Consider the following 25,975-nt stretch of genomic DNA (forward strand, 5'->3'; position numbering starts at 1 on the left):
ATAGTTAAACCATCGAAACTAGACTTGCAAAATTTGCAAATATTACACTGATTCTTGTTTGACTTCTACAATAATCATTATTCAGTGTGTTATTTTAACCTAAATTGCTGCTAGATTATAAGTTCCGACAAATAATAACTAGTGACTAGCATGTGAAAAGAGAATATCATCAGGTTTTACACAACAAATTTTACGCAACAAATTTTAAAAGTAGATCTCAGCATATGTAATGTCACAGAAAAATACATTCAGGGATTCATACACAGAAGAAATTTTGGATATCATTTGTGGGTTACAAATGTATGTCAATACTAATCCCAGTTTTATGAATGAAATCACAATTAGACTTTTGGATTAACATTACTATCATGAAAGAAAGGGAGTCTTCTCAATTAAACCCTTCATCAAAACAAAAAATGATAAAAGGTGGTTCAAATATGACTTAAACTTTAAAAAAAAAAAAAAAAAAAAAAAAAAAAAACTTAACTGCGAACAAGAGTTGAACATTCACTGCCCAACGTTACAGTTAATCTATTTTTGCATCACTCTGAAAGCCTTTTCAGACCCTTTTCATAAAGTTTTCCAGTTGGCAGTGAACCAACTTCTGAACACTCTCAGTGATGCATTGTTATCCACAAACTGCATGCCTTCTCAAGCCCCATCTACACAAAGAGACATTTCTCTGCACAAATAACTCTGCAAATCTGTACTAGTCCATCTACACAGAGAAACATACAGGGGTTGGACAAAAATATGGAAACACCTTTAAAAAAACATGTTTCTTTGCTTAATATGGTGTAGGAAACCCGTTGGCATCCAAAACAGCTTGCAGTCTTCTCGGAATGGATAAATAAAGTTCCTGTTTGTTTGCCAAGGGAATATTATACCATTCTTCCTGCAAAACGGTGGCAAGTTCAGATAACGATGTTGGCGTTGGATAACGAGAACGCACTTTTCGTTCCAATGTAGACCACAAAGGTTCGATAATATTCAGGTCTGGTGACTGTGGTTGCCAGGGGAGATGGGACAACTCATCCTCGTGCTCAGAAAACCAGTCCTGGACAATGTGAGCTGTATGAACATGGGCTTTGTCGTCTTGGAAGACACCATCACCATCGGGGAACAAAGTTTGTACCATGGTATGAACTGTTCACATAAGTCTTGGCAGTCATGTGCCCTGACACAGTTATCATGGGGCTAGCAGAGAACCACGATATGGCTGCCCAAACCATAACAGAACCCCCGCCATGCTTCACTCTTGGCAACAAGCAGTCTGTATTACAGGCTTGAGATGGCGTTCTCCAGACGTAAACTCGGCCAGAAGTGGGGAAACAATGTGAAAGAAGACTCGTCAGACCATATTACTCGCTTCCACTGCTCTATAGTCCAGGCTTTATGACTTAAACACCACCTTTTCCTGTTACGGGCATTAGCATCACTGATGAGTGGCTTCTCGATTGCAGCACGGCCAGCAATTCCCTATTTATGAAGCTCCCTTCTAATTGTTTTAGTACTCACGGGGTTCGGTAACACAACATTTATTTCAGCAGTAACTTTTGCAGCTTTGTCTTCTTATTTTTCGTCACAATTGCCCTTAATGATCGTCTGTCACGATCACTCAGGATACACTTTTGTCCGCCCTGTGATTTAGCAGATGATGTTTTCCCGCTTTTCAAATATGCGGAATAAATCTTCGATACGGTACCTCTTGAAACACTAAACACCTTGGCTACCTTGCTTACGGAAGCACCTACCATATGTGCTCCAACAATTTGGCCACATTCGAAGTCTGTTAACTCTGACATAATGCAATGACAACCTCACATAACAGTACTCCGACAACAACTGAACTGTTTAGCACATTTACGAAGTTGTATAGGTGGCGTCAGTAGTCAAAAATGCCAGCGCCACCTACATATTTCATTAAAATCAATCTTTCTTTTCGAACATGCATTTCACAAGGTGTTTCCATATTTTTGTCCATCCACTGCATCTCTGGCACGTCAAATACATGTCTCCAACGCCTGCAGTGGAATCGTGATCATTGTGCATAACAGACACAGTCGTCAGAGACATACTTGGTGACAGCCAATGAAATTGCATACAGAAATCCCATGTCAGTAATGCCAGTATTCACAGCACTGCTTTTTCCTGTGATAAAAATAACATAAAGTGCAAATCGTTTGGAGTTTTTGTTATTATTTTAACAAATTTATGATGTGATTAACAAATTTATGACATTTCTTTCAGATGATAATTTTCAATATTTTTTTTAATAAATACAATATTTTTTCACCTTATACAAGCAACTTACTATTGCAAGCTATAGATTGATATATATATATTTTTACATCATTTTTTAACATTAGCTAAATTTACTAGAATATATTTTCCTATTTAAGGGGGTTGTTCTATGTTCTTACATTCCGAGAAATCTGACAAACAAGAAGAGCTGAATTCATGCAATTATATTATTTATACGAGTATAAGATTATATTTTTGATTTTATATTTTTAATGATATTTCAATTTTTGGACTAGGTTTAACTAGCTTGATCACTTCACATTTAATGAAGTGTTTAAATTTTCAGTGAAACAGCAAATTGTGAGATCTAATACAGCTGAGCTATAGAGTTCTTTTAATATAATAATTATTAAAAAAATTTTCATATGACATAGAGATATTTACATTACTTATTAAGTGATGAAATTTATTTTTCCTTTTTCATGTACTTAAGAGATGCTTTATTATGAATTAAGTTCTCAGCAGTGTATGATGTATTTTATGCTATATATGATATAATCGATTTATTTTCCTTTACTATAATGATTATATATATATATAAAACATTTGATAATTATTTGCTTTCCTTTCTCTTTTTTCTTAAATGTACAATTTTTTATTATCTTCCACATTTTGCATTTTGATTGGCATTTTTAATCGCGGTTACTTTTTATCTGCCACCAAACTTTCCATTTATTATTATTATTATTATTCCAACTTATTTAAAAAATAAGAACTGAAAATAAAGTCATTTGAAAACTGCAATTTATTATGTTTACTGCAAGATCAATGGAGGTCTCCTACTGCTCCTACAAAATCATATAATCTGCTTTGTCTAATCTGATTAGCTTTTGACCTCTCCCCTTACAAAAAAGAAAATTTTGATGAGATTCTTGAAATCTTGAGCTGAAAGGTACTTGAATACAAAAATCTCTGTGTAGACAAAATGCCATCAGGAGACATATTTGCAAGGGAGGCTTGTTTGGAGAAGTATCTCCTTGTGTAGCCAGGGCTTAAATGGGATTGCCTCAGACTCAGAACTGAAGTAGTGGACCCACATTTCATTGAAAGTCGCTATAGACTTTTAAAATACATATCCTTAATCTTCAAACTGGTGGTTTGTATTTTGTTCTCATTTGTCAATGTGCAAAGAATTCACTGGGAATACACCCTGCCATATTCCAAATATTTTTTCACAATGGTCTGTATACTATCAATCTGAAAACAATGATGCAAGTTCTTTTACAATTCTTATACTCATGAATAACTGCATTCACGTGATCAGTGTTTCTCTAGGTGATGGATGTTCCCCATGCATTCTCATCTTTCAATAAAGCATTTACATCAGTCAAACACATGGGTTCCAGGACGATTCTCTTCCTCATATTGTGCTTTTAAAGTTTCAAATTTCAGGTGACAAGACATTTTCTTGAATTAGGAATTTGATCACAATGTGTCATTCATACTTTAAGGCAGCTATTGTCTGCTAATCACTTTTGCCATCACAAGACATGACCTAGCAAGTTTTAATCCATATGGGAAGATAATGCGGAGGTAGCGGCTGTCATCCAAGGACACACAGCACCATTGCATGGGTATTAGTTTGGAATGGCAACAATCCGAGTCATATTTGGATTCTCCTATATTCTGCTATGAATATACTTCTCAGGGATAAACTTTCAAGGAATCAATCTTGTCAACTTTTTTCAAGATTCCTTAAAATCAAGATTCTATTAGATCACGAAACTTCATATATGGGAGACTAATGATTAATAGACCTCATAAGGGAAATGACTTTAAACTATACATCAAATCTCATAAAAATTTTCTTTTTTGTAAGGGGAGAGGTCAAAACATGAATCCTTATGACTTTTGCAATTCACAGTGTTCCTCATATTCAGCATATATAATTGTTAGGCTCTTTCCCAGATTCAAAAGGCACTAAAAAAACGTAGATTTTCTAGTTTTTCGGAAAAATGGTTCCAGTGAAAAAAATCAAAAGTGAAGAAATTCGGTATTTTTTTAACAGAATTAGAAATGAATTGTTAAACTAGTATTCCTTAATTCACCGAAGCCAAAGGTAGACATTATATATGAGAATCTCATATATAAAATTTAGTGGTTCAAATAAGTGTAACAATACATTTTTATAAAAAGAGAAAACTAAAACCCTCTTTTACTGCAGAAGGGCTAGAAGGGATTCCTCCCCATAAAGTGTATAATCATAATTTCCATTCTAATTTTTTTCCACATCAAAAATGCTCCTTAACACTTACACTACATAAACTCAAATTGAAAAAATATATAAATATTACACATGATCTCAAGGGAAAATTTACGTGAAATAACAGAAAAATAGAATATATAAGATTACTCTTAAAGGGAAAAATATGTAATATAATGTAATAATTACCTTGGCTGCCACACGTTATATGACCAGAACTACTAACTGCAGCACCACTGTCATTTGTAACATGCGATGTAAAACCTTAAAAAGTTAAGATCCAATTAAAAAAATATATATGCAATTTGTTGATTATTATAATTTCTAACAATCGATGAATTCAGCAAATAGATTATTTATGTATTTACCAAAAACATAACATCAAATAATTGTTGCGTCTTTCTAAAACTATTCTGATGCAGTTAAAATAAAATTAAAAATTTTATACATTTTAGATACTTTCAACACATTAACCTTCAAACAATGAAAACAATTTTCCCATCTCCCCAATAAGCTAAAAATTTCTATTGCACAATTTAACAGAGAAAAGCAAACTACTACTACACACACACAATCCCCTACCCCTCAAGAAAGGTCTTAAATTTGATTTCAACAATTTGTACACTACTTATATTAAAATCACATAATTCAAAAGTTTTATTTCAAACAAACTTTCAGCATACTATATTTTGCATCCACTTTTAAACTTTTATATATATTTAATCAAAACTCCAAACTACATATTAGATTTACAAATTCATCAAATCATTTTAGTTTATCTGAATATTTATACTGACTAGAATTTCACCATCTAAGCTGTGAATATACACTTCTCTTTTCTAGCTGTCCTTCCCACATAACAAAGCAAAATTTTTAAACATATTTTTCTCTTTCATTATGGTTCCTTTGTTATGCATCAAGTGATACGAGCTATCTGAAATAAATCTTCCCATCCCCCAAAAAGTTAGGTAAACCCAAAAAAGTATTTTGGTTGTTGTTACTATTGTGTCTATTACAAAAAGGAAAGAAAAATCAACAACTTTTAAGTATCATAAAATATTTTCATAATTTAAGATTTACATACATTTATGCATCAAAAAAATCTTTAAAATATTCAGATGCTTTTTCCCAGTCTTCCCCAAATAAGACTTGTCATATTCTACATTCTATGTAAATTTACTGTTAACAAATTCCACAGCAGTTAAAAAAGCAACCTTAAAAACAGTACAAATTTCAAATATCACTTTTGAAGATGAGCTAATATTGATTAAAAAAATTTATCTTTCAAAATCTTTTATCAATACAGACTGAACTGTTTTCTTTATTTTAAATCTTCCCACATACACTAGTCAAGGAAAAATGCTCTATCCACATTTCATCTAATCTGCATACTTCAAGCAAACTTATAGTAAACATATGTAACTTTTCTTTTATAATTTCATTAATCTTAAAGATATTCTCAAATTCTTTACAATGAATTCCTTTATTTGCACATTAGCACACTCTTTGGCACCACTTCAGCTTGTTTTAATTTAATTGTTTATGTTTCATCTAAACAGAAGATAGCAGTATCTAATTTATCTGAAATGCAAAATGAGAATTATAAATATTTTTATTTTCTATTTCTTTAAACCCACAAGTTGTCTCCCAATAATTTTATTCCTTCTGTAACATTTTTTATTTTAAAATTGTAATTAGTTTTATGTATGATTGGCATTGCTTTTAACACCAGACTGGCATTAAAAATACAAAAGCTTTCAGACATATATTGGATTTCCTTACTTCTCCCTTAGCTTTTTAGCACCGAGTTACTAAAATAAAAAAATAAAAAATATTCACATAATTGTCCCTTCTCAATATTCACGTAATTGTCCCGCATTCAGAGAACAAATTTTAATAAGTGAAATTCAAGGGAAGGAGGTAGAAATGATGATATCTTATTAAATACTGTGATGTTACTATTACTACACTGGAAAACAGATTTCTCTTATAGAAATAATATTTTGAAAGCTTTGTAGTTTATCCACAACTATTTTTCATTTGTCGTGTTCTTACTGTAACCATGTCCATCAGAAATAAAATTATTTGCATAATTTTCGCCTCTCAATTTTTGGACGATATTATTAGTAAATAAAAAGAGGTGGGAATAATGTGAGGAAATGTGATATTCAGAAAACAGCAATTTTCCTTCCTAAAAAAAACCATTCTTTTACTTCAACTTCCATATAATTTCAAAAGACAAAATTCCTGAAATAAAATTCTTCACTTAAAACAATGTAATGTCGGCTTCAGCATCTAACAATATTTGACAATTACTTAATTCATAAATACCTTTCTTTCAGCATGTGGAAATAATGTTATACAATAAAAGAAGAAACGAAGTTTTATTATTATTATTATCATTGAAAAACATCTTGACCTTGCACAATAAAAAATCAGCTTAATATCTTTGGAAATTATTCTGAACAATGTAACTATCCTGAGAAATGTAACAGTACTCTGATTAAAAAGAAACGGTAATGACAAATTGCATTTAATACTGGAGAGATAGTAAAAGTCAGCTGCATTAAATAAAAATTGACTTCATATGATTAAGAATATGCAATGCTCTTTCCTTATCGAAATCATTTCTGCTCCAAACATATTTGAGTTTATTATGCGGCTCAGTTTAAAAAATATCAGTTCAAGTACAGCAAATTATGATATCCGGGGCTCAAAATAATTTCAAAAGTTCAGAAAAAAAAAAAAAAAAAAGAAAACCAAAGTAAAATATGAAATTAGGCAAAGCAACAAATTTCTGTTTGGAATTCTTTTTAATCAAGACTATCGATTTCAATGGCAACCCTCAAAATCAACAAGGGCAACAATGGTCAGTGGCAGCCTCTTAAAAACCTCAGAGTTTATAGCTTTGACAGCTGGCAAATATAAGAAATTTATGTAGTAGTAGTTCACTAGCATTTTTGTTGTGAGTTTCATTATAATTCTTCATAATAAAATCATCTTCCAGGTTATCTAAATGTTACTTTTGACCTACAGATGTTGTTTTTGCAGACCTTCATCTCTGCATCTGATTACACATTTGTAAATTATATTATCCATGGGAATGATCTTCAAAATTCTAATGCCTTTGACAATTGTGAAATTTTCAAATGTTCTTTAAGGGATAAGAACCTATATAACAGAAAGAAAAAAAAAAGATAAAAGAAGATGAATCAATTTGGAAAGTTGATGCCTATTAACAGGAGCTTCTACCACATTACACAGTACAGTAAGACCCCGCTTAACGCGGAGGATACATTCCATCAAAGTAGAACGTAATGCGAAACAGTGCTAAACGAGGCTATCTTTACATGTAAATATTGGGCTTAGGGGAAGATGGCTAGGAAATTGGTTAGGTATTAAATTTAAAAAGTATGTTTTTTTAATAAAAATAAAACCAAACATTTATATCTTAAAGCCCAAAGTAATACCACATTATTATTTCTTGTAAAAATAAAAACAAAATATAAATAACAAAACGAATATTCTTAAAAAAAAAACAAATAAAATTCTAAGTCAGTCATATTTAGTTAGCCTTCCGCGTTTTCAGTGTTCTGCCTTTTTGTGACAAAAGCATCTAATGTTGTTTGCCTTTTTCTTTTGCGTTGTTCTCTTAAAAGTTCTTCATAAATGGATAGAGCATCTCTAACACCACGCCTTACTTTTGAGCTCCTGTCAAAATTCGGATCATTTTCAATGAATTGATCCATTATTTCAGTTATGGTAGACAAACTCCTTTTTACAAACGCCATAGAAAGTTCTTTTTGCTCTTCTTCTGAATCACTGCTGTCAACATTTTTATTTTCTTCTTGTTCAGTTAATTCCTTGAGCTCATCATTAGAAAGACTAGCTGCTGCTTCTTGAATTTTTTCTTCGACATCTTCCACATTTACCCCTTCAAAATATGTCTGTACAATACCGCACCAAACAAGAAATACAAGTACACTCTTTCGGATATGTATTTGAAACCTATCGCTGCATAATATTTCGGGGAATCCCCGTATGCTGCGAGTGATTTCGTGGAATCCCCGGGTTGAAATAAAAGAGCGCTAAACCGAAACAGCGTTAAGCGGGGTCTTACTGTACCTAGTAAATGCTCCTATAGTTCATAAATGAACAACTGTAAACATCCAGCTCTTAATAGAAAGTAAGAAATTATGATCAAAATATCATTCACCCCAAAACAGAAAATTTCATTTTATTTGCAGTCGTTCAATAACTAATTTCACTCGACAGATCTTCAACACAGCTAGAATGTTTTTTTATGTCTACCAAATTAAACAAGGTGATCCAAAAGTCAATTAACATTCGAAAATTCAGTGATACATGGAATAATGTACACAGAAAAATAAAAATTAAGATGCTTGCTTGAAATGAAACAGGGTATTTTCAAAATCTTAAGAAACGGTCAATAGATGAAGTCTAATCTGACAAATGATAATTAGGATAATAATTCATCTACGTATTAGCAAAGATGATATTTGTCGTAACAAAAACTCAACATGTCGACCACCATTCAACAACTGAAAGACATCGTAAACAGCTCATCCGTTCGAACAGTGAGAAATTGTCACCATAGGATCTTCAAGAATCCCTAATAAGGCTGGATGACCACAGTAGACTTGCAAATTCAAGTAACACCATAATCAATAATCACATGGACTGAAATCTGAAGATCTGCGAGGTCAAGCATGACAGATACGCCAGCTCAGCATTGATCCTCTCTAAATGATGTGCATGAGAGATTTTTCACATGCGTAACAACATAAGTTTGGTGCATACTGCATTAAAGTTGGAATTTAAGGTAGGTGTTTATCAGCTAATCTTCTGAAAGAAATACAGCCTGATCACAGATGATGTTGTAAATCCACACCTCACCATTTATTTCTCACCATGAAACGAGGTTTCAACAACAGATCTACGAAGCACTGGACAACCAAGCCTCATCTTCACCCATTTTTCATATGTATAAATTTCATGATATACCTTCCTTCATACCATACGAATTCCATGACATTCATTTTGACTAAAATTTTAATTCCCTAACTTTTTTGGTCAAGTTTCGAATTCCCTGGCTCTTTCCGGTTTTCTAGGTAGCGTGGCAACCTTGTTATTATATCATATTATTTGTTCTTATGATTTTACGATATTGCGGGCAGTTTCAAATGTTAACTGACTTTTGGATTATTTGGTATATTAGTTGGCAGATTTATGGAGTGGCATAAATTGCAATCATGATTAACATCATGTTCAAAGAGAATCCAGAAACAATAAATATCTCTTAAAATATCTTTTAAATATTCAATATTTAAAAATCTTTAATTACATTTTACATATTTCGATAAATGTGGAAAGTTTGAAGTAAATACAATTTTTCCCCATCAAATATGTTGTCTTTTTACATGTCAATGGCATCCACCTCTCACATAGCCTAATTACTGATAATGTTTTTGACTAAGACGAAACAGAAAAAGAAATTTAAATTACCTTCAAACAAATAAAATATATTTTGAAACTTAAGCAAATACCAAAATTAACGTGTGTATTAAATAAATACATAAAAAACTAATAAAGCACATACATAATTTTAAATAAATCTAATAATCAAAATATTACGTAGATCTAAATACATCTAAATAAATTCTATTATTTCAAACACTGAAATTAATCGTTAAAATTTTTAAAAAAACCAAAAAAGAAGTTCTTACTAATACTTCTGATGACAAAAATAACATTTCTTACAATAATTCTAAAAAAATTTCTCTATTTATATAAATATGTAAACATATAACTTTATATTCCAGCTCATAAACTAAATTTGCACGCTTTTCTCAGTTTAAAGAGGAAAAAGACTACGTTCGAAACTCTCAAAACATTTTCTAGATTAATTAGACCTTTGTTAAAAAAATCTTTTCAAAGGTGCAGCAACTATTTTGCAATATTCCCATTTTAGCATTTTAGTTTCCATATATTTTATTTACTTCTTCACTTCATATTATACTTTTGCATGAAATCTGAAGTAAAAAACTAATACAATTCTCGGTACAACTCTGATATACGCCCTAATTTCACCAAATGTGGCGACGTGTTCTGCGCTGGTTCTTGGCACGATTGTGTGTTCTATGACAATCCTGTTGACGTTGAAAAATCTTTTGTTGGAGGCTGGAGCTCGTTGATTCGCATCTGTGTCTGAGAAGATGGGAGGGAAAGATAAAATGGTAGTTGTTAAATTGAAGTTCGGCAAAAGGAAATACCATTGTGGCCATCCTGTTGAGGGGTAGTGGGTATTTGGAGGTGTGAAAAGAGGGTCTGGGAGATTATTTTTAATGGCTGTGCATGATAGAAGTAGGGGTTTGTGATTTTGTTTATTTGTGAACCATAGTATAAATTTTCTGGAGTGTGTCTGGCTGTCATGTAAATACGATAGTGATTACGTGGCAGCATGTTAAAGGCGGTATGAAATTGGTATTTCTGCTGTTTGAAAAAGCATTAATTCATGGTAAGTGCATTTTTTATTCTTGTTCTTATTTTGTAGAATGTTATGTTCATTGGTTCTTTAGTATGAATTTCTGTTGTTATTGTTGTTTTTGAAACAGAACGCTGCGTACATGGTATTATTTGAAATTTATTGTTGTTATGTTATTTTATTAAAGCGAGGTGTGCATAGATCGTAGATTCGTTCCTTGCCTAAATTGTGCAATTCGTAGATGTTTTTTAAAGTTTAAACAGGATGCTGTGTACATGGTATTCTTTGAAATTTATTGTTGTTATGTTAATTTATTAAAGCGAGGTATGCGTAGTTCGTAGATTCGTTCGTTGCCTACATTGTGCCATTCGTAGATGATTTTTTAAGTTAAAACATGTCGCTGTGTACATGGATTCTAGTCAAATATTTTTGGTTAGAAACTTTACGTTTTTGCTATCTAAATTTTTTGTTTTTGTTTCGGAATTTTAGCTTAAATCGTGTGTTCAAAATGTAGTTTTTGCATGTGCGAAAACAGCGTTTTTGGAGACATTTTAGGCTTAAAATTCGAAATGTAGACAAAAAATTTAGATAGTAATATGGCAGCGTGAAGTTTCTCGCCAAAAATGTTTGGCAAGAAATTTGGCGACTTGAGGGCACATATCAGAGTAGTTCCCAATTCTCCTAACTTTATTTTTATTCAATTTAAAGGGGAAAAAATTTTCTCCAGTTTGCTTGTCTACTATTAAATCTTTATGCTCTAGGATCCCGTAAAGTCCATAAACAATAAATTTAAATGCACTAAAAAAGAATTTTAGCCATATAGCACTAAAATTTTGGACATCAAAGAAAAAAATTTACAAAAATGGATTTTTAAACGGATAACTAATATAGCTTACTAGAGGTATATGATGGCTGTTGACATTCTTGTCTATCATCAACCTAAATTGAAAAAAATAGGGGAAAAAATCAGCAGACAGTTTTCAAATTATATTAAAAAATATATAAACATGTATAGCAAAATAGCCCTTTCTTTACATACAAGGAATAATGATCAAATAAAAACTTTTTCTGACCTATTAAAGCCTGATTTTTGAAGGATGTAAAATGCTTCCTCCATGAAAATACAGTAGACAGATAAATTATTCCAATACTATGCATCACAGAAAAGTCAATCTCTAACTATTGTTTGAACAGAAATCCCTTCTTACATTACTAGCCAAAGAATAAAACTATGGGTTGATTACTCAGAACTGATATGAAAAATGGGAGGGGAACATTATGTCACAGTTTGATAGAATATTTTAAATACTGATGCAAATATTAGTAGAATTTGATGCTTCAAGGAAATTTAAAAGCTCACGAATATTCTCAGAATAAGCCTTTGAATTATTATCATAGCAAGAAGTAAAGCATTGTGTTTGATGTTGGCCAGAGCCTTGAGCACCACCGAGGTGATAGTCTGTCTATATGCTCAGTTTTGAAGGAGAGCACCTGGAGAGGGACAGACCTAAAGGTCTCTCATCACTTTTCCCTTACCATCAACCTCTCAAGAGGACTTTAGGTTTGTTAGTTTGTTATATAGTCTGAGTGCCCCTCATGCAGCACAGACACCATACATTTAAAAACATTAAAAACTTTGACCAACTATCGGAATTGCCTCATTCTATTACCCTTCTGAAATCTTTTTTCTTTTTATACTATGTTATAATAGCACATAATTGGACTTAATAGAATAGTCAGTCACAAATTTTTTAAATTCAGATCCTGTGCAGCTCTGATTACAGGATCCTAAAATGAATTTTAGAGAAGCACTGCATCATCTTGAAGCATCAGCGACTGAACTTGCAGAAATCCGAGACCAAATCTGTGAAAAGGCAATAGGAAAGGTTAAAATGTGAAAATGGTTTACTGATACAATCTGTGTTAGAAGACGCAAAAAAATACTTGGAGAATTAGGTACAGATGTTGGCCTTTCCACAGAAAGTGAAATTTCTTACATTATAAAAAGCATTCCTGATCATCTACAGCAGGAAATAAGTACACAATTTACACAACTAGGTGACCTTAATTCCAAATTTGGAATTTTACTGGACATTGAAATTTTATTAAACAAGGATAGTGTTGAGAAAAATTGAAAAAATTTGTAAAAAGAATTGTAAAGAAAGAATTGAAAAGAATAAAAAAATATTGAAAAGAATTGTAAAAATTGGGAGAATTTAATACAGATTTTAATGGAACAGAACTCTATGTGGGAATATGTGATTGTAAGATATTACTCTGCAATAGAAAAGAAATTGAACCTAAAACCCCATTTGAACTTTGTAATCCTTTATAATGTCGTATGGCGAAAATGTTTTTCCAAACCTGAGAGCCACACTTCAAATACAACTGCTAGCTGTGAATATTCGCTCAGCATATTAAAATTAATTTTGGCATATTTACAACCAATAATAGGACAAGATTGGGAAAAGTGACCTAGTATTTTTAAATGTGGAAAGAGAATAATTTGAAATGATCAACTTTGATAAATTGATAAATCTGCTTCCTCAAAAGCAAGAAAAATGTTTACACAGCAATTAACTGTAGTAATACATTTAATATTATCTTATTAATAAATTTATTTATTTATATATTAACACTTTTCACTGTTTAAAAATTGTACGTTTTTAAAACAATTATATAAATATGTAAAATAAGTAATAGCTTTTTAACTTTCTAGATAAGTGTATGTCTGATTTTTCCACTGACAGAGATACATTTCCAAATCCAATCCTAATCTTGACATTTTAACTATATTTTTTTTTGTCTAAGATTTAAAGGCTAACTTGAGCCTGTATTCCAAAAAACTGTACAGCATTTTGTAAAAGTGTAGTAAGGTAAAGACTATTCATAATATATTATAGAGTACTTTAAGGCAAATACTGCACTTTATTATTATATTCTTACTACAATTATATTCTATACATTAAATTACTATATGATTTTCAGAGAGTACCAAAAAGGTATCGTGCCCTGGGCACCAGTTATGCTCACAATGTCACTGGCAAAGTTATAAAATCAATGCTCCTATCTAAAAATGTAAAGCTGTTTTTAGTTCTAAAGATAAATAGGGAAACCCCTAATTATTGAAGATGTCAAACAACGAAAATGATTTTTGATGATAAATTTTTGTCGTCCAAGTTTCGCGGCCACTGGCGACATTTTGATATGCTACCCGTATCACCATAATACATATTGTAACTAAATAACTGTAATTGATTAATCTATATATGCAACTAACTTTATCTGACTCTTAGATGTAATGTAACTTGAACCATATATGCTTTCCAGTAATTTCGAGAAATGGAATTTATCAGAGATTTCTTAGCAACCAAGAGAAAACTGTGTAAGAACAAAAGGCAGCATATGCTTTTGGTTATTATTAGTTCAAAGCGGAAATCTGAGTATTGAGCTATCTAGGACAGCTTCGCCTTTTGGATGCACTTTGCATTGCATTATGTTTAATGTACGTTGTGTAGTTTGAAGTGTAATTATGTATTGTACTCAGTGATACTGTGAAGATTTGTATGATTATTTTTATGGAAAGTTGCAGAACTGCAAAATGTTCTTTTTGGTAAAAATAAATTTTATACAGCTATCATTGTTTCTGTGTGCATTCAATCTATTATGAACCCAGTCTATTATGAACTATTATGAATAGTTTACATCTATAGTTTTTAAAACAATTTCACAACTGAAAGATCAATGCCAATACAATGGAAAAAAAAAACTTTTCTTACTTCATCAACTGAATTGCTACTTGAAGAAGCACCTAAAATAAAAGAAATTTTGGATAAGTATACTACTACAAATTACAGAAAACTTGATTTTAAACATACATCAAGGGCGAAAAAATAGATTAAAATATGTAAAATATACATTTTTTGGCAGACCCTTTTTGCATCTGAAACATTAGAAATGCTATAAATAAATACAGTAATTTATGTAAAAGCTTTTTTTTTTTTTTTTTTTTTTTCTTTTAAAGCTTTTGTAAAGAATGAAACTAATAAAAAGAAAAAGAGAAAATTGCATGTCTGGAGCAATTTCAGTAATTTATATGGATAATATAATAAATATTAATATTATTATTAATTTATATGGATAATATGTACTATTCGGTTTTGAGGGCCGTAAGAAAATTGCAGCGAAAATGTATGCGCAAAAGCGCCAAATCTAGCAAACGCGTCCATTTAAACAGCGCGCCAAATCTAGCGTACACGCTGATTTCAGATTGCGTAAGTTTATATAGTTCTATATTTCTTAAGACGCCATTGAAATACTAGTTTAATTTTTAAATCCTTTTTTGATATCTTATGGATTTAACAATTTGGGAATTGCCCATGACGAAAAGTGGGCAATAGAATTTTGGGTAAAGTGCAGAATCACCCACTGCCTGACGCGTTTTTAAGAATTGCACATACTCGGTATCCATGTGCACATCGACCTACTCTCACTTTAAAAAAAAAATCCTAGAATTGCACAAAAATGGCACTGCGCACACCCTTGACTTTATCTATGTACACATTGACCTATTTTCACTTAAAAAGTAAAAGAAAATTGACAAAAATCCAATTTTTTTACCCTTGTAAAAAGTGACAAATAAGAGTGATTCTGCACTTATTTGTTTGCCAAGAATATTTTCAAAGAAAAGGCATCATTCACTATAGAAAATTATGTTTGAACAACCAACGAGATGAAATTATACTTTAGCAATAAGTCGGTAGCGAAATAGCGATGCAGGCATCCATTCAGTTATGTTTAGCAATTTTTATATAAATTAGAATAATGATCTGAAATAGTTATTTACTCTTATGCTTCCATTCAGTCATGTTTACCTTTTTTCATATAAATTATAATAATAAAAAAGTATTATATCAAATTAACCTTTCATCTAAATTAAAACATCAATCTTAAATAGTTATTTACTATCATACTTCCTTTCTTGTCGCAATTATTTTTGGCAGCATTGGCATCAACAATAGTTTGGCGATTTTTTACGGCCCTCGAAACCGAATAGTACTGAATAAGGAAATAATATATAATATTAATAAAATGATTACAATATAAATAAACACAGGAATTTTTATTAAGTATTAACTAGGTTTAACAATGGAAACTAATTAAGCAATGATATTAAACAATATTTATGCTATTACTGAGATGAAAAAATACATTATGGAATTCTTTTTCTATTAATTTAATGTGTTTGCATTATTTCTTCTTAATAATGCCCTTAAAAAAATACTAAATGCCTTTTTTTTTAATTTCAGTCCCCTTCTCTGAGAAGATTTAGAATATAATAAGTAAGCTATCTTGCTAAAAAGGAAAAATTAACACTGATTGAATATTTTTTTTCATTGCAAAAAGTTTAATGGATATTGCAAAATATTGGCTACCTTAAAGGCTTTTATTTCTGCTTTCCTCAAAATCCTTATTAATTTGGAATTATGATAAATTCTTTTAGTTATTCAAGTACATAAGTACACACCACTAAATATGTGATGGAAGGTATGGCATATGTAAATTAATACTTCTAGCTATAGCATTTATCCCAAAAGGATTAGCTCTTTGAAAACTGAAGCCTTTGCTAACCTGTCTGTTAATATACCGAACTGCCCAAAATACCTTTCGACAGTCACAGCAATTTCGTCCCCTCCCCATCCATTAATGCACAAAGAAGAGTGAAAATTTTAAATTACATCCTTTCTGCTTCTTAAGAAATAAAGAAAAGAATCCACAAATAAATCCTTTTAGGACAAGCTGTTTGCACTAAACTGATACAATGCATTTGGGAAAACTGCAGCTGCTACTGCATACCTCAACACTTTACCGATTGATCGCCTATTAATCAGCTTTTTATCGCCGACACCTACCGACCGATAGCCTATTAATTGGCTTTTTATCGCCAACACCTACCGACCGCTCACCTATTAATTGCCTTTTTTCGCCAATGCTTACTGATTGATGGCCTATTAATCGGATTTTTTCGCCACCTACCAACTAATAACCTATTAACCGGCTTTTTTTCGCCAAAGCTTACCGACCGATAGCCTACTAATCGGCTTTTTTCGCCAATGCCTACTGATCGATAGATCAGCTACTGACTTATTAATCGCTTTTTTCTCGAGGCTACCTCAAAAATAGCCTATGAATTGGTAACTATGACAATAAGCAATTGCCATTTGTTATATCATCTGCATTTTATTAGTAGTATTGAGGTACATTGCTCACTTGCGTTGCTTCGTAAACTCTAACATTTTCACACCATTTTAAAAAAATTTACAGTTCACAATGAGCGAAAAAAATGGTACTGGAGAGTTCTATTTAGACGATTTTTCAGATTTTCCTGACAGTTATATTAATACTTTGTACTATATTAGTTTACTTACTCTATAGCATTTTTTCCCTTCTTCTGTTGCATGTTATTTTCACTGTATCTTATAACCTAATTATTTTTTTTTCAAACCAGTCTTAATTTTCTGCAATAAAATATTTTCTTTTGAAGTCAGTGTACCTATAGTTTTTCCTACATTGCTTTTTATTACTGTTAAGTTGGCATTTTAGAATTAACTAGTCACCTTTTAGCCAGCTTACTCTTCCCTTTTAGATTACATGTAAACTATGTGCAAAGATTGCAATTCCAAGGAAATTTTAACAAAAGCATACATTATGGCTTATCACCAATAATTTAAAATAAGAAAAATAAATTTTCTTGAAATTCATTCAGCATTATTTTAGTACAGAAAAAGCTTGATTAGGCAGAAGGCTCGGGAAATAACCAAATGCCAGACACACAAAAATTCTGTAAGCTGAGTGTATAAAAAGTGTAATTTGCAATAAATCTAAATGAATGGGCAAAGAAATCTTCAGATTTGTAAAGAATGATTATAAAAACTGTCATCTCATTTGTTATTAATTTGAATATCAAAAGCCTACATTTAACATAATGTAAAATTTTTGAAAAAAAAAAGAGAGAGAGAGAGAGATTTCACATAAAACACACTGTATTTTCTTAAGCCTTATTTATAGACAGTAAAACAGGTTACCCAGTTATGAAATCCCATTGACTATGGCAGAGATTTCACCAAAATCGTGCCAATCATTTTAGCAGAAATTTGAATGACTGATAGCTCTTTATTTTACTTAAATAATACAAATATATAAACCACAGATATGGCATATAAAAATTTTAATCACTTGTCTCAATTATTCTGCATCCCCACTATTTATTCATTTTCAAATAAAAATGCATATCATGCCTATTAATGCACATTTTGCTTGCTAGCGTGTAATTTTGAAAATACTCCACTGCACACCTGCCAATAAAAGGCAGATCCAATATTAACTTTTTCAAAATGCAAAAGGGGGAGGGAGATAAATAGTTAATACATATCCTTCTTTACAAAAAATAAGAAAAAAGGGCAATGATTGTATTGAAATATCCCACTTATCCATAACTGGCACTAATCATACTGTTTGGCAACAGATATTAAAAAAAAGAAAATAGGGTACTTTTTCATTTTGCCAGCGTAAATCTCGCCAAACAGACTTTGTTGGCAACAAAATAGAGTATACACATAAAAAATTTTAACAAATGTTAGTTCTAAGAATTTTTATTTTGAAGGTTTAATATGGTTTTTAATTTTGTAAAAAGCCAATAAATAAAGACAACAAATTTGTAAAAAGACATTAATTAAAGAATTTACTATGCTATCATGGTTCAACTTCTGATTCGTACCATGTGACCCCAAATGATCGCATCTCACGTAAACTATGCTAAAAAAATATAATTCTCTCAGTAATTATCTACATTAATTTGAAGTTAAATCTTAATTTTGAATACAAGTTTAAATGCAAGAATTATTTCAATTTATACAAATAGCTTACTAAAAAATTATGTAAAATCGTAGTGCTTTACTTTGCTAGTGCATCCTCATTAGAATTGATGAATTTAACCCTTGATTTTGCCTTTTTTATATTTTTGCCTGCGGGTGAGCGGTGTGATTGCATCCTAATTGACTTAATTACCGCGAATGGTCTTAGGGTATAAAATTTAATTATCTTTATAAGTATTCTATCTACCTGTATGCCAGTATTGAAAGAAACAATCAATCTGGTAAGAAATGGCTGTGACTTGTTTTGAAAATGAGGTGTAAAAAGTTACCAGTGAAGATATTCAGTTTGGCATCAGTTGTACCTTTATTGGTGACTTTATCGTTTGCGCCGGCAAAATGGAGAAGTACCGAAAATAGTTTATTTTAAACATATTAGTGAGAATGGTTCTCACGATAGACAGATAAAATGTGTATCATGAACTTTGGACTCTTGTATGTTGCCATGTGCATGTAACTCTCCACTTACCTTTTCTTAAAGATAAATACTGGATATACAGGGTGTTTATAAAGTACCGGACCCATTTTGATGTTTAATAACTCATAAAATAATAAAGATAGATTAAATTTAATAACATAAATGGTTAGATAGGCTCAAAATGTTTCATGACCCTCGTCAATGAACTTCCACGTGTGCCCCCTTCGTCACACGGAGAATATAAAGTTGATATTCAATTTCACGCCAGGTACCGGCAAGCATGTCGGCATCCACAGAGGCTGTTGCGGTTGTAATTCTGGCTTTTAGGTCATCAATGTTCGACACGCTCCTCCTGTAAACGTTGTTCTTTACAAATGTCCAGAGAAAAAAGACCACCGGCGTTATATCAGGTGATCTGGGTGGCCAAGGAATTGGACCTCCTCGCCCAATCCATCTTCCTGTAAAATGGTCATTCAAAGAACTAAGAACGATGGTACCCCAATGAGGTGGTACACCATCTTGTTGCAAAAAGACATGCGGCTGAAGCTCTTCTAGTTGTGGAAATATGAAGTTTTCCAACATGTCTAAGTATACGACTGATGAGACCGTCTTTTCTGTAAAAAAGAAAGGCCCAATGACTCGGTCATGCATTAGTCCACACCACACATTAACCTTTGGGGAATTCATTTGTGCCTCACGGAATTCATTTGTGCCTCACGGTATTCATGGAGGTTTTCAGATCCCCATATATGCACATTATGGCGATTAACAATGTCAGAAAGATGAAAGGATGTTTCGTCGGAGAACTTTATGCACTTCAGAAATTCAGCATCATCTTCAATCCTCCTTAGCATATCTGTTGCAAAGGCCATCCTCCTAGGCCTACTGTCCGGTTTCAAAACTTGAACAATTTGAACTTTGTATGCACGCAGTCTTAACTTTTTTTTTTAATAACCTTGTACATCGTCGAAATTGGCATATCCAATTCTCTTGCCGCTGATCTCACAGATCTTCTAGGATTGTGTAAAAATGTCTCTCTGACACGCTCAACATCAAAATACTTGTGCACGGATGTCCGGAACACTTCTTATCAGTAATACTTCCAGTTTCTAGAAAATTCGTTTTCCACCACAAGATGCTGTTTTAGGATGGAGGATCTTTTTGGTAAATTCTTCTGTAATTTCTCTGTGTTTGCATTATGGATTTCGTTTCTATGAACCACCATAAAATCTGTGCTTTCTCTTGTGGTGTATGCATTCTCCTTAATATCCGACCGAATAAAACATCACATACAAAAGTACTAGAACAAACACATCAAAAGTAAACATAACATTGCAATAGTTGCCAAAAACAAAAGAAAAATGCAATTAATAAGCAGACAATACTTAGAAAAGTGCAGATATTTGAACTGGAAGATAATTAAAAGAAAATATGCTTCGATTTGAAAAACAGCAGAACTTCCCAAATGAGCTAATATGTAAAGCTACCTGACAAATGATATGAAAATACAGCTGATCATAATCTGATCTAGAAAGCATAGTCACTCAGAAGGTTAAAAATATGAAGCCTAAAATTGTTTTATTTGAACAACCTTACAGTACAGAAGATAAATAAGAGCATAATTTTGCTCATTTTTAAAATTTACCAAGACCTGTAATAGAATTTTTCTAACAGTTACATAAGCTTTTATTCAATTAATATTTATCGTTATCTGTGAGATGAAATTCGCATTTTGCGCTAGATTCATAACAATTTGTATACACATCTCTTTTTCACTCAACTACAATTCCTAAGATTTACACTTTGTGAAGACACAATACTTGAGCATGTGAAATTGCTTAATGTTACAGCTTATTAATAATGCTTTTGTTTTTCTCTTATATTCATGGAAGCAGTAACTATTCGCATATAAATTTATAGAAAAATTTTAAATGGCTCTGGACAATCCTGATCTAGTCATCCAACAGTCAACCAATACTATAATTCCTGATATAAACAGACAGCTTAGACTAACTGATAATTCATTGAATAAAATTATTTTTGTTATATTTGTAATTTTTGATAAACCCTATAACTATGCCTCTAGTTAAAAAACGAATTCTACAAGATGAATATCAGCATAATTTAAAATCATCTGAATAATTCAGTTTCCCATGTTTTCACTACATTTCAATACTTCAATTCCAAACTTGTTGCTTATTATTATTATTCTTATAATTCTCAATTTAAAAAAACTTACTTTTCCCCCAATAAATTTACTCTTAAAAGTGTAAATAATCACAATTATAGGACTGTACACACACACAAAAAAAAAAAAAAAAAAGATGCTACCTAAATTATAGGACCTTTTAAATAAAGTATATAAAAACTGTGCAAAGGATGTAAAATACGGTTTAAAAATTAACTCATTATTCAAGTCATTAAATCAAACTCTTTCCATCATGATTAATATAAACAAAACACATGCACTATGTTTTTAATTTATTTAACTAGTTAATTTATTAAATTAATATTAGGTTACTCAAATTGTTGCTCATTTCAAAAGTGTGCATCTTTACAATATTAAAACAAGTATACAACAATTTTACGGTAAATAATTTGTGCTTAAAACAAGGCAATAATTTTTTTTTCGGGGTGGGGGGCAAAAAAAACATGCCTACTTGCTGACTTTTTATCGCACATGTACACATTCACCGTTTACATTTTTTAATTAAAAAATGATATAAATTACAAGACGATAAAATAGGGTAAGAATTCTACATTCACGCCTATTTGAAAGAAAAGGTGTGTAAATTACTCTCAAATTTAATAAAAATGCTTATCGAGAACAGAATTTTACAAAATTTTAACAAAATGATTACAGCAAACTGATTACTAATAAACAGCAGTACCTTCACTTTGGAAAAGCTGTAATTTTTATAATATTTTTATGTTACAGAAATATAGGAAATGATTCATAAACCTTTCCTACTTAACCAAAATTATTTGACTAACACATGAACAGTTACCTGAAAGAAAAACTTATAAAATATTTCATATAACTGCTTTAGAATACAGATAATAACTGATAACATTTATAAACACTATTTTAATTTCTACCAAAAGAGGAATTCATACCTTCGTCCGCCATCATGAATATCGAACGCCGATACAGATACTGTATAAAATACAAATCGTCTTAACAAACTGAGGTTTAAATTATTTCTGGTTGTCAATAGAATGGCTGTTGATAGAAAAATATATAATTTTCACATTATTCATAATCAAGTATCTGTTTTGGAATAAATATTTGGAATATAATCTTAGAATTATTTAATAATCAGCGAAAAATCCTATATATGTTAAAGCATGTTATACGTTCATTCAGTTAATGTTACGTTAAAACTGTGAACCGCTGCGTGATATTGAGAAAATGGTGTCAATTGACGTAGCAAAGGCGTTGTGAAAATATATTAATCTTCTTTTCAATTACTTTGTGACTTTATTACCTGCATTCCCATTTTTTTGTGCCTAGAGTATTAAATTTTACTGTCCAGCTTTAATTTTTTTGAAAACTATGGGACGAAAGAAAAAGAAGCCTTCCAAACCTTGGTGCTGGTATCCTTTAAAATGATCGTTGAGCTATTTAATTATTTGTGCGATTGGTATTTTTCACTTTTTGTTCTATCCTTCCTTTCCATTTTTTTTTTTTCACTAAGAACTTCATTTATGTATTAGTAATTAAAAGTTTAATGTTTCCTTTATTTATGTTTATCCTCTGTTCCGAATATTCTGACTGTTCAACAGTAGTAAACGCATTTTCTAATCATAGTAAAGATGACAGTGAAAAATCTGCATTTTCTCACATGTTTATTTTTAAATGTGGGTAATATTAGCAGTAATGCCAATGTTTATTTCCTTCAACGCGTTTTTTTGGTGGGAGAGGGTTTGTTTATTTGTTGTGTCATTAAAAAAATAAATGTATTTCAATATTTTTATTCCCAAACAAAGTGATTATTCCTAGTGCACAAGTTCTTAATTGGGTTTCTTTATTTTTTTTTTTTACAAATACGAACAAAAGTTAATTAAATTTGTATCTGCAGTGTTTTGAATAAGATTCACATCACATAATTGGGGTACTATTCGGTTTTGAGAGCCGTAAAAATCGCCTCTGCCAAAAATAATTGCGACTACCCTAACCCCAGAAAGGAAGTATAATAGTAAATAACTATCTAAGATTGATGTTTTAATTTAGATGAAAGGTTAATATATAAAAGGTTAAATATATAAAAAGCTAAACATGGCTGAATGGAAGCGTAAGAGTAAATAATTATTCAGATCATTATTATAATTTAGTATATAAAAATTGCTAAGTATAACTGAATGGATGCCTGCATAGCTATTTCAGTACCGAGTTTTTGCTAAAGCATAATGTCATCTTGTTGGTTGTTCAAACATAATTTTCTATAAAGAATGATGCCTTTTCTTTGAAAACATTCTCGGTAAAGTGCAGAATCACCCACTTATCTGTTTGCCGCTTTTTACAAGGGTAAAAACAATTGGATTTTTGTCAATTTTCTTTTACTTTTTAAGTGACAATAGGTCGATGTGTACATAGATAAAGGGTGTGCACAGTGCCATTTTTGTGCAATTCTGGAATTTTTTTTTAAGTAAAAATAAGTCGGATGTGTACATGGATACCGTGTATGTGCAATTCTTAAAAACGTGTCAGGCAGTGCATGATTCTGCACTTTACCCAAAATTCTATCGCAGACCTTTCATCATGGGCAATTCCCAAATTGTTAAATCCATAGGCTCTCAAAAAAAGGATTTAAAAATTAAACTAGTATTTCAATGGCGTCCTAAGAAATATAGAACTATATGAACTTACACAATCTGAAATCAGCGCGTACGCTAGATTTGGCACGCTCTTAAATGGGAACATTTGCTAGATTTGGCGCGTTTGTGCATACATTTTCGCTGCAATTTTTTTTACGGCCCTCAAAACGGAATAGTACCCATCATTGTAAACAAATTAGCTCCATTTATAGAGTTTCTGGTGTTTTATTTGTTTTTTAATAAAAATGGAAATAGCATAAGCTCTGACTTCAAATAACTAATATCTTGAAATCTTTATAATAGCATATGTGCAACAAATATGTTGATATGTCTTTGTGGGCCACATGAAATTAGTTCAAGGGCCACCAGTCTGAAACCACTGTTTTACAGTATCGTCTCTTTTTTTTTTTTTTTCTTTTTACCTTTCCAGAGCTCGGTGTAATCCGAGTATCAGTACACGGGATTTGGCGACTTTATGATGAGCAGTAAATGAGTCATTTTGGTGTTTTCAACAATTTTCGAAATCGCACCAAGGCCGTACAGTATACTAGGATTTTACCCAAAGCTCTTAAAATAATATTCATGTGACATGGTACATGAAGGCTGCATGCGATTAAATTATTTATCATAGTTTCTAGCAAGGCCATTGGCAATTTCTTACAGAAAACTATCACGTAATTGAAATGTCTTCGGAGTTTGCCAATTTGAGGCCAGTGCTGGAGTAAGGTGATTAAAAATTTAAGGGGGAAAAGCTTTTGAAGTTACTGAAAGAGCCAAATAATTCATCGAACTCAATAATATTGAAAAGTTATCTCCGGAACAAATTTCTAATGATGACAAAAGTAGTCTTTTTTTTTTTTTTTTTTTTTTTTCTCTTCTCTTCTCAGTGTGGTCCTAAATTACCTTGGCAGTGTCTGTAGAAAAGTCTGAACTCATGTCAAATGTTCCAAAACAAGACAAATAGTTTTTGCATATGTAATGCATGAATGTAACCTTTTCGTTATTCGAAGAAATAGATGACCTGGGGCATTTAAAGGACTTATCATTCAAATAAAAAAGTACTCATGACACAAACATAAATAAGTGATTGGTTTGAAAACTATTTCATATGCGAGGCGTGGGCAACATTTGAAATTAGTTGGTTTACTGAATGATGTAAATATACAACAGTTTCACTCATGCTTCACTCAAGTTTTATTAAGAAAATAATGTCTTATTTTTTTTTTTTTTTTTTCCCCGAATAGTGTGCTCTGCAATGCAGATATAAAATAGCTCCTTTCTTTTTTGTTTCACACTCCTCTGCAGTGTGAAACATTGCTAGGTTATGGGATAATATGTCTACCGATGTTTAAAAAAATGCTTGGTATAATTTATAACTAGCTACTATATTTCATAGTGCTGACAATAGTTGTGAATTTGAAGGTTTTTGGATGATGCCACAACCAAAATTTTTTAATGGAATTTATGAAGAAATGATGTTGTAACAGAAGTTTTCCAGTGGGAAGAGAGCGCATCAGTCAGCTAGCAGATGGCAAAATCTGTAGCATGGTACTGATAGTAAAGAAGGTGACTTAGAGGTCATTGAGAATAAAAAAAATTTAGTTGGCAGCGTAGTGGACATTCTCAACGCAGCCCTTTGTAACTGAACAAGAAATTGTCTACCTATAAAATAAAAGGGAAAATGTTAGCCCAAAATACAAAACAACTTAAACAACATACATTGAAAGAAATGTTTGATAAATAAATAAATATTATCGAGTTTTCCATCCAATTTAATTTCCTTAAGGTCATAAATA

General features: G+C 31.4%; 2 protein-coding genes across 6 annotated transcripts in view; one reads left to right on the forward strand and one right to left on the reverse strand.

Moving 5' to 3' along the window:
• Positions 1–22,557, reverse strand: part of RanBP3 (ran-binding protein 3) — a 64,696-nt gene extending 42,139 nt beyond the window's left edge. For 2 of the 4 annotated variants that reach the window (XM_085817762.1, XM_085817761.1), the window contains exons 1-4: positions 22,479–22,557; positions 14,792–14,823; positions 11,909–11,951; positions 4,697–4,771 (exon numbers count right to left, since the gene is read on the reverse strand). In XM_085817762.1, coding sequence (XP_085673888.1) covers positions 4,697–4,771; positions 11,909–11,951; positions 14,792–14,823; positions 22,479–22,494 — 166 coding nt within the window. In that variant the 5' untranslated portion in view covers positions 22,495–22,557. The remainder of the gene's footprint in view (positions 1–4,696; positions 4,772–11,908; positions 11,952–14,791; positions 14,824–22,478) is intronic. The other 2 variants (XM_035356544.2, XM_035356543.2) reach the window with 2 other exon arrangements.
• A 195-nt stretch (positions 22,558–22,752) lies between these two features.
• Positions 22,753–25,975, forward strand: part of LOC118186443 (BUB3-interacting and GLEBS motif-containing protein ZNF207-like) — a 68,191-nt gene continuing 64,968 nt past the window's right edge. For both annotated transcript variants that reach the window (XM_035356545.2, XM_035356546.2), the window contains exon 1: positions 22,753–22,958. In XM_035356545.2, coding sequence (XP_035212436.1) covers positions 22,918–22,958 — 41 coding nt within the window. In that variant the 5' untranslated portion in view covers positions 22,753–22,917. The remainder of the gene's footprint in view (positions 22,959–25,975) is intronic.

This window comes from Stegodyphus dumicola, chromosome 5, assembly GCF_044657685.1.
Source record: "Stegodyphus dumicola isolate Sdum_Otavi_A_Nest chromosome 5, ASM4465768v1".
Classification (NCBI taxonomy): domain Eukaryota; kingdom Metazoa; phylum Arthropoda; class Arachnida; order Araneae; family Eresidae; genus Stegodyphus; species Stegodyphus dumicola.